General features: G+C 37.8%; 2 protein-coding genes and 1 pseudogene across 2 annotated transcripts; 1 reads left to right on the top strand and 2 right to left on the bottom strand.

Annotated features, from left to right (window-relative positions):
* Positions 1-279: 279 nt before the first annotated feature.
* Positions 280-1,227, bottom strand: LOC130684843 (olfactory receptor 8H1-like). Its single transcript, XM_057507088.1, has one exon. It carries the CDS (start codon positions 1,225-1,227, stop codon positions 280-282), a length of 948 nt encoding a protein of 315 aa, XP_057363071.1.
* A 1,866-nt stretch (positions 1,228-3,093) lies between these two features.
* On the top strand, positions 3,094-3,981 carry LOC130685020 (olfactory receptor 5T3-like; annotated as a pseudogene).
* A 3,938-nt stretch (positions 3,982-7,919) lies between these two features.
* On the bottom strand, positions 7,920-8,867 carry LOC118908105 (olfactory receptor 8H1-like). Its single transcript, XM_036877161.2, has one exon. The coding sequence runs from the start codon at positions 8,865-8,867 to the stop codon at positions 7,920-7,922; it is 948 nt and encodes a 315-aa protein (XP_036733056.2).
* Positions 8,868-10,293: the final 1,426 nt, after the last annotated feature.

The following is a 10,293-nucleotide window of genomic DNA, read 5'->3' as shown; positions in this document are numbered from 1 at the left end:
ATAATATACTTGAGGACATGACAATTAATATTCTTACTTTGAACATCAGTTGCCCTTAAAAACACATATATTTAGGTGATACATTTAACACTTATTTCACGGTTTCCTATTACAAGTAGGTTTGTAAAGACATATTCCTGGAAATGCCCAAGATATTATTTAGTCAGGTAAAGGAAGATACAACAGAAATCAATACGAATTAAGGGATTCAATTGTTATTGAGAGAGAATAAGGAAGTACATCAAAGGGAAGAAAAATTCCTAAAAGTTAGCATCACTGTTATTTTAATGGCCTGGTGTCCTGTCCCTTCTGCATGATTCTAATGAGAGCATTTTTCACTTCTTTGTTCCTAAGACTGTAAATGAGTGGATTCAGCATGGGGATCACGATTGTGTAAAACACAGAAGCTACTTGATCCTTTCCCAAAGAGTAGGACTTACTTGGTTTTAAATAAGTGAACATTGTAGTGCCATAAAAGATGGTGACTCCCAGGAGATGGGAGGCACAAGTAGAGAAGGCTTTCCGCTTCCCTGAAGTGGAAGTAATTGTCAGGATAGTAGACAGAATGGACACATAGGACACACATATTGTGGTAAGAGACACCATTAGAGTGGAACCAGCAACAATAAATATCATGATTTCAATGTCATGTGTGTCAGTGCAAGACAAGGCTAATATTGGGGATGTATCACAGAAAAAGTGATGGATTACATTGGAGTCACAGAAATGCAACCTGCTCACAAAAAGCACATTGACAGTGGCATTAATAAATCCAATGAAGTAGGACCCCAAGATGAGGGAACAGCAGAGCCTTGTGGACATAATGACAGGGTAGTGGAGGGGGTTGCAGATGGCTACGTAGCGATCATAGGCCATTGAGGAGAGAAGAATACATTCTGTGGCAACCAAGAAGACAAAAAAGTACATCTGGGTGAAGCAGCTCATGTAGGATATATACTTGGTGGAAGTCAGTAAGTTCTCTAAGGTCTTAGGTGTGGTGACGGTTGAGTAAATAAGGTCGAGAAAGGACAGGTGACTGAGGAAGAAATACATGGGGGTGTGAAGCTGGACGTCCAGGCGGATCACCAGCACCATGCCTGCGTTCCCCAGCACTGTGATCAGGTACATCAGCAGGAACAGCAGGAAGAGGACCAGCTGGACCTCCGGGGAATCCGTCAGCCCCAGAAGGATGAAGTCTGTCACCTGCGTGGTATTCCTTCTGCCCATAGTGGTCAGCTGGTTTGAACTGCTGAGAAGTCAGCATTGATACTTAGCAGCAATGACTTCAGAAAAATCCTGCGTCTGTATGAACGACATGACATATTTATTGTAGTGTCGTGTTTTATAAAGTGATTATAATGAGTGGAATAGAGATTATGACTGAAAAACCTTAGAGTCATGACCATCGTTGTATAGACCCATGCAATACGAATAAATTGACATTTAGGTAAGTCATAATAACAACTAACATTATTAGAATGAGCTCACACTGTTGTAAATGCTTCCTTTGAGTAATGCATTTACTCCACATGAGAACATATGCCATATGTGCCCACCATTAGCCACATTGTTTAGATGAGAAATGGATCCAGTTTAAGTAACCAATCCAGAGTCAGAGCTATGAAATGCTGGCTGTGTTTTTACCAAGATAGACTTCAGGAAGCATTTTCATAATACTGCATTTCTGTTTACATTTAATTTCAGCTAATGTGAGAAAAGATGCTACAGACATAAACAATGATAGAACAACAGTTTGGGGGTGTTATTTACCTTTCTTTTGTTTCCAGTATACATGAAACAATATGCATGACAAAGAAATTTCAATCTAGTTGATTTAGCAGGATGTATTAAAACTAAGGACAACATGTTAGTGTTAATTTCAAAAGATATGGTATTTTCCCAACTTGATCACTCAAAATCAAATTTCTTCCGAATACCATATTTCTAAAATATGTACATACTTATAGACCCTGATTCCATCAACAATCTATTTCTGGTTCCTTGAATTCACGTACTATTCTCATAACATTCCCATTTGATTTGATCTTAACTAACACCTTCTACTCTTGAGAATAATACTTACTGTGAGCCAGGGTTGGTAAGAAAAAAATCCTTATTGCATTATTATCTGTTAGAAATTTGTCAACCTCACATATGTCTCACAAATTAAATATGAAAAACCATTTGAATCCAAAACTTCTGAAGCATGATACTTGTTTTTTTTTTGAGAAATGTTATGTTTAAATTTTAATCTTCTCATTTTGTTTTATTCTGAGGTGTAAAGAAATCAACCTAGAACATTTGCTCAGGTCCTGGTCAAATGGCAAATATGATCTAAAAGAACCTCAGGGAGCTCCTGTGAATATAAGGAGTGCACAGCAGCCTTGCCTCCTATGCTTTTAATTCCACGGCCCCTTATGCATGGGAGCTGATGATCGTGCAACATCTGCTCCTCCTTGGGGACCTGCTTCTGGGGAACACTGCTTGGCCTGTTTTGCATGGCATGTTTCCAAGGATACAGGTTCAAGGACTATTTGCAGCCCCCTTAGGGTTCCAGGAACAGGTCGCCTTTTCCCTTAGAGGCCGCATGGTGGAGGGCCTGGGGGGTTTGTCCTCCTTGGTGATGCCTTCAATGGTGGATAAGCTATTTCTGGACAAATATCTCTTTACTCTGTGGCTGAAGCCATGTGGAATGCGAAGATCCATTTTTCACAACGAACCATATTATATTTAAAAGGTGATACTGTCATAGGAGTAATTATGTACATCAGGAGAAAATTAGAATATAAGAAAACTCAAAGAACAAAATGAAAACAAATCAAGACTTGTAACGTTTTGATGATTTTCCCACAATTATTTTCTTTTGTTAGTGTAGAGCTTGTGTGCCTATAGATTTGCATAATTATTATTATACTGAATATTCAATATCCAATCCTCATTTCATGACTAACAGGCCTTTCTGTTCTCCTTTTACACTCCATAAAATAAGATAAAATAATAGAAAATGCAAGCACACCAAAATTGTAAGATCAGCTGCACTGACATTTTATATACTTTATGAAGATCTTCAATTTTCCCTCATGAGGTGGCAACATGCAGTATGTGTCTGGAGTCACCATATATATACTGAAGGGCTTCACAGACGAGCTTGAATTGCAGACAATTTGATTCATCCTGTTATTAGCCATGTACCTCTTTGCTATGTAGGGAAACCTGGCTTTGGCTTTATAGGTCAGTGGGGATTCCTGATTCCAAAAAACCATGTGCTCTTTTCTCAGTGTGCTTTCACCTATCTTAGTGTGCTCTGACCTATCGGTGCCTGCTTCTCCTCAGTAATTACCTCAGATATGTCAGCAGATTTTGTGTCAGAGAATAAAACCATTTGGTTCCTTGGATGTGCAGCACAGATGCTTCTCCTTGTTACTTGTGGATCTGCACAGTGCTTTCTCCTTGCTTCAATCGTATATGATCACTATGTAGCAATCTGCACCCATCTCCTGTATGCAGTGAGCATGTCTCCCCGAGTCTGTGTGTTCCTATCATTGCTTCCTGTGTTGGTGGCAGCTTGCATGCTTCTGTACACACAGTGGACACATTTAGCTGCTCCTTCTGAGCATCTAATAAAATCAGACATGTCTTCTGTGGCATCCCTTGTCTCCTGGCTATTTCTTGCTCTGACACTCACACAAGCCAGCTTCTGCTCTTCTACTTTGTGGGCACCACTGAGACAGTCACTACCCTGATTGTGCTGATCTGCTATGGCTTCATTCTGTTGGCCATTCTGAACATTCATTCTATTGAAGGGAGACAAAAAGACTTTTCTACATGCAGCTCTCACCTAACTGGAGAGACAATTTATCAGGGAACGATCCTCTTCATGTATGTGAGACCAAGTTCCAGCTATGCTTCAGACCATGATACGATGGTGTCAGTATTTCACACCATTGGATTCCCTTGCTAAATCCCATCATCTTAGCTTGAGGAACAAAGATGTAAAAGAGGCAATGATAAGTGTGTATCAGAAAAATTGGTTTATCAACTACTTCTATTTTTCACACTAGACATTAAACAGAAACAATTTAAGAATGTTGTGCATTGTCTCTATATCAAGAACTTATGATAAAAATGTTTTGTTTTAGGTTCTTAGTGTCTTTTTATTCTTCTTGCACATCTTTAAGTAAAGACCATGACTACAGCTGTAATGCTCTGAGTCAGCATCCAGTGTATGGGCCTGTTTCTCCCAGAGCCAGGGCCCATGGGTCCAGGATCAAAGGGTAGAAATGGTGGTGGCACTTCTCACTGTTACTCCTAGGGACCCACTCAAAATTTTGTTTCCTGTACCCACAACCTTCCATTTTCAGAATCAAAGATTAAAGGATGCAATGAAAAATATTTTAAGGGATACTATTTCATAAGAAGGTAAAATTTTAGCATTGAATGAAACTAAAAAGAATGTTGAGTATCATTTTATTTTTCAATCATTAGCTCTATAAAAGGAAATTACTTTGTTTTAATTAAGTTTTTATACATGTTATACAATAAATCATTAATCAGTCCCTCAATGCAGCATTTTACAAAATTTAAATTGTATCATATTCATACCTCTATGTTTATACTGATCCATATTCAATATTCATTTATAGACACATTGCTGTTAGTTTGTATAACTTGGATTTCACTTGTGTATTAGAAAAAAAAAAATGTTTGAGGCCAGAATGTATATGCAAATTTCATCTGAAAGAGAGAAAACTTATTTTCAGGTACACATAACTATTCATGTAGTAGACCAAATTTTATGTTATAAAAATATTAAGGTTTTTAAGCCACAGGATCTTAAAAGTACTTTGATGTGTATGATTATCGGGGTAAAATTTTCTCTTAGAAATAAAAATCTTCATCAAAAGTGTTCCTAAATATACATCTCCAACAAAACTCAAAGTTTTCCATATTCCAGAATATTAGGCTTCTACCATTCAAATCAGTAATTCAACTGATGAGGCAAGGATGGCCAGAGTGATCCTTTATCTACTAAAAGTATTTAATTCCTCTTTTAAAGTCATCGGTTAAGACAAACTTGGGTATTCTTTGACCAACATGAAAACCACACATTTCACACTGGATTTGGATGAAATAATGGATGAATCTTCTTCAATAGTGCAGGATACAAAAGAGAACTGCATCTGGGAGAAAACAATTCAATAACACAGAGGCAACCTAGGTTCCAGGATTACCTTGTGAAAAACAGCCATTCACAAACCCAAGTCAGCTCAACTCTGCACCTTATGACCAAGGATACTTATTCTTTGTTGACCTGCTCTGTTTACAGGTTAGCCTGTACCCTGACTATTACCGATATTTCCTCCAGAGCAATATAGTCACCTGATAAATTGTTCGTTCCATTACAGAGTTATTTTTACTGTAAATACGACCGTGCCAATGTGTTTGAGAAATTTTAGTTAGTACTGCCCAAATCACGGTGTCCTCTATCAGCTGCTTTGGAGAATGTCTGCCAGCAAATACACATTTCAAGAACACCTCTTGTTTTTATTATGTAATAATGGATTCCATTTTTGCAACTCTGATAATAGTAGTATTCCTAGAATGATGATGAAGAATGTGAATTCCAGAGTTGGAATGTCTAGTTTTGAATATGAGGCTGTTCTTTATCTTTTGGAGGGACCAGGAACCAGTTACTGAATCTCTCTGTGTCCCAGTTTCATCAACATTAAAATTCATCCTTCAGATACATTTATTGAGCCACTCTACTAGGCACTGGGGATTTAACATTAGTGAAAGCAAAAATCCCGTGTTCCCAGAGCTCACATGATGGGGACATGGGCAAAGAAGAAAAAAATGGCACAAGTTAAATATTCAAAATGTTAGGTGGATGTGCCTGTAAAGGGAAACAAGTGATGGAAAGACATGAGACAGGTACAATATTAAAAAATGGCGTAAGGATTGTTCTCAGAAGAAATTAAGAGAAATCAGCCTGCATTTATCTTTAAAAAGGAAGGTTTAGGATGAAAAAGAGAAAGTGAAATATATCTCAGGCAATATCTGCTCTAAGGTGTTCAGGAAGAGTTCAGAGGCCGTGTGGGGGAGCAAAGTGAGGCTGACAGAACACTAAGGAATGAGTTATTAGGGCTCAGGAGTGGGGGTGAGATCACTTTGGACCAGGGGGCTCTTGGAAAGGTTTGGTTTTTACTTTTAGTGTGATGAGAAGACTTGCAGGATGTGTGAAGAAAGCGAGAGGCCCCAGCACACTGCGTGCCAGCACCACTCCTGCCCTTACACTGAGATTGGAGTCAGGAGGGATGAGGTCACACAGAGAGACAAGCCTGGAAACTGCAACATTAATTCTAAGACTGAAATGATGGATCCAGGGCCAGGGTGGCAGCAGAGAAAGAGCTGAGAAGTAGTCAGACTCCAGACAGATTCTGTGTTTAGCACAACAAGCTGATTGGCTGGACATCAGGTTTGTGAGACAGAAGGAGAAATCCAGTATCATTCTTCAGTGTTTGTCTGAACAAGGAGAAAGATCACTTTCCAAGAGATGAGGTTAATGTGTGGGTATTGCTAATACTACCTGAAAATTGTCTCGGAAGATGAACTATGTTAATTATATAGCTAAAGCCCTTTGAATATTGCCTGGCTCTTGGTAAGGTCTCTGCAAAATATGGTTTTACCATATACATCAGTTATTTGGTTGCAACCACAGCTGTTCATATTTTATCCATGCTCTATTCTTATCTTAATTTCTTCCATGTTTATATGAAATAGCATTTTGGCTTTGCACTATAAACATGGACAGTATGTCTTAAATTATGTCAGATTACATCTTACATGAAAAAAAGATACTACTATTAACAGGGAAATTACAGGGCAAATGCAAATAAATTACAACTATGAAGGCATTTCTATTTCCTTAATTTTTTAATTTTCACCAAATCTCTCCATGCTGACACCTGCCATTCTAAAACCCAAATTATGAACTATTGTATTTTCCTTAGCTGCTGTGCATTTGTCAATTGTATTAACCAAAAGGAATTTACAAAATACAAGTGAAGAGAGTTTTATTTTATTTTATTAAGGTATCATTGATATACACTCTTATGAGGGTTTCACATGGAAAGCATTGTGGTTACTACATTCACCCATATTATCAAGTCCTCCCCATGCGCCCTTGAAGTCATTATACATTAGTGTATTAAGATGCCACAGAGTCACTATGCAAATGAACATTCTTTAAGAAAAACAATTGTGCATTAATAATTTTGTAGAAATGTAAGTCTTTGAATGATTGTGGCCACTCTTAGTATTTCCTTAAATGCTTTGCATCCATTATCTGATTTAATCTTTAAAATAACTCTGTGGACCTGGAATTACTATTTATTTTGTGCATTTGAGAAAATTCAGGCTTAAATATCAGGAGTTATTAAGGGTTATAGAGCTAAAGAGGTAGCGCATCTAGAATCTAAATCTTGGAATGTTTGGATCTGAAGCAAGTGCTTGTCCTCACTATGCTATTTAGTCTCTATATAAAAAAAGTTAAAAGTTTTGAAGCTTTTATTATTGTGCCAAAAAATCTCCTTTGCTTAATAAAATTCTCTGGAGTTAGAATATTTGTGAGACATTGTATGATATACTTTAGGACATAACAATCAATATTCTTATTTTGAACTTCAGTTGCTATTAGAAACACTTATATTTAGATGAGATATTTAACACCTATTTCACGGTTTCCTATTACAATGTAGGTTTGTAAAGACATATTCCTGGAAATGCCCAAGATATTATTTAGTCAAGTAAAGAATAATACAACAGAAATCAATACAAATTAAAGGATTCAATTATTTTTGAGAGAGAACAATGTAATATACCAAAGGGAAGAAAAAAATCCCTAAAAGTTAACATCACTGTTATTTTAATGGTCTGGAGTCCTGTTTCTTCTGCATGATTCTAATGACAGCATTTTTCACTTCTTTGTTCCTAAGACTGTAAATGAGTGGATTCAGCATGGGGATCACGATTGTGTAAAACACAGAAGCTACTTGATCCTTTCCCAAAGAGTAGGACTTACTTGGTTTTAAATAAGTGAACATCATAGTGCCGTAAAAGGTAGTGACTCCCAGGAGATGGGAGGCACAAGTAGAGAAGGCTTTCCACTTCCCTGAAGTGGAAGTAATTGTCAGGATGGTAGACAGAATGGACACATAGGACACACATATTGTGGTAAGAGACACCATTAGAGTGGAACCAGCAACAATAAATATCATGATTTCAATGTCATGTGTGTCAGTGCAAGACAAGGCTAATATTGGGGATGTATCACAGAAAAAGTGATGGATTACATTGGAGTCACAGAAATGCAAGCTGCTTATGCAAAGCACATTGACTGTGGAATCCATAAATCCAATGAAGTAGGACCCCAAGATGAGGGAACAGCAGAGCCTTGTGGACATAATGACAGGGTAGTGGAGGGGGTTGCAGATGGCTACGTAGCGATCATAGGCCATTGAGGAGAGAAGAAAACATTCAGTGGCACCCAAGAAAACAAAAAAGTACATCTGGGTGAGGCAGCTCATGTAGGAAATATACTTGGTGGAAGTCAGTAAGTTCTGTAAGGTTTTAGGTGTGGTGATGGTTGAGTAAATGAGGTCGAGAAAGGACAGGTGACTGAGGAAAAAGTACATAGGGGTGTGAAGCTGGACGTCCAGGCAGATCACCAGCACCATCCCTGCGTTCCCCAGCACTGTGATCAGGTATATCAGCAGGAACAGCAGAAAGAGGACCAGCTGGACCTCCGGGGAATCCGTCAGCCCCAGAAGGATGAAGTAAGGCACCTGTGTGGTATTCCTTCTGCCCATAGTGGTCAGCTGATTTGAACTGCTGAGAAGTCAGCTTTGATACTTAGGAGCATTAACTTCAGAAAATCTTGTGTCTGTATGAATGACATGGCATATTAATTTCAGTGTTGTGTTTTAGAAAGTTATAATAATGAGTAGGTTAGAGAATATGAAAAATTTTATGTTCATGGCCAGATACAGGAATCGGTATAAATTAACATTTAGATAAATCATAATAATAGCTAACACATGGCATATTTAAAATGAGCTTGACACTCTTGTAAATGCTTCCCCTGAGTAATGCATTTACTCCACATGACAACATTATGCTATATGTGACCACCATTAGCCACATTGTGTATTGAGAAAAAGGGTCCAGTTTAAGTAACCAATCCAGAGTCAAAGCTATTAAATGTTGGTTGTGTTTTTACCAAGACAGATTGACTTCAGAAAGCATTTTCATAATACTGTATTTCTGTTTACATTTAATTTCAGCAAATGTGGGACAGGATGCCACAGATATAAACAATGATAGAACAACAATTTGGGGGTATTATTTACCTTTCTTTTGTTTTCAGTATACAGGAAACTTAATATGCATGACAAATAAATTTAAATCTAGTTGACTTAGCAGGATGTATTAAAACTAAGGACCACATGTTATTGTTAATTTCAAAAGATATGAAGTTTTCCCAACTTGACCACTCAAAATCAAATTTCTTCTAAATACCATATTTCTAAAATATGTACATTACCTGTAGACCCTGATTCCTTCAACACTCTATTTCTGGTTCCATGAATTCAAGTACTCTGCTCATAACATCCCCATTTTATTTGATCTTAACTAAAACCCTCTACTCTCGAGAATAATACTTACTGTGAGCCAGGCTTGGTCGGAAAAAAATCCTTATTCCATTATTACCTGTTTAGAAATTTGTCAACCTCACATATGTCTCACAAATTACATTTGAAAACCATTTGAATCCAAAACTTCTGTAGCATAATGCTTGTTTTTTTTTTTTTGAGAAATGTTCTTTTTAAATTGTAATGTATTCATTTTGTTTTATTCTGAGGTGTAAAGAAATCAACCTAGAACGTTTGCTCAGGTCCTGGTCAAATGGCAAATATGATCTAAAAGAACCTCAGGGAGCTCCTGTGAATATAAGGAGTGCACAGCAGCCTTGCCTCCTATGCTTTTAATTCCATGGGCCCTCGTGCATGGGAGCTGATGATCGTGCAACATCTGTTCATCCTTGGGGACCTGTTTCCGAGGAACATTGCTTGGCCTGTTTTGCATGGCATGCTTCCAGGAACACAAGTTCAAGGACTAATTGCAGCTCCTTTAGGGTTCCAGAAACTGGTCACCTCTTCCCTTAAAGGTCACATGGTGGAGGGCCTGGGGTGTTTGTCCTCCTTGGTGATGCCTTCAGGTTTTGACTGGAATGGT

The sequence above is a fragment of the Manis pentadactyla genome, chromosome 9, assembly GCF_030020395.1.
Source record: "Manis pentadactyla isolate mManPen7 chromosome 9, mManPen7.hap1, whole genome shotgun sequence".
Classification (NCBI taxonomy): domain Eukaryota; kingdom Metazoa; phylum Chordata; class Mammalia; order Pholidota; family Manidae; genus Manis; species Manis pentadactyla.
This window is presented reverse-complemented; position numbering and strand designations above follow the sequence as displayed.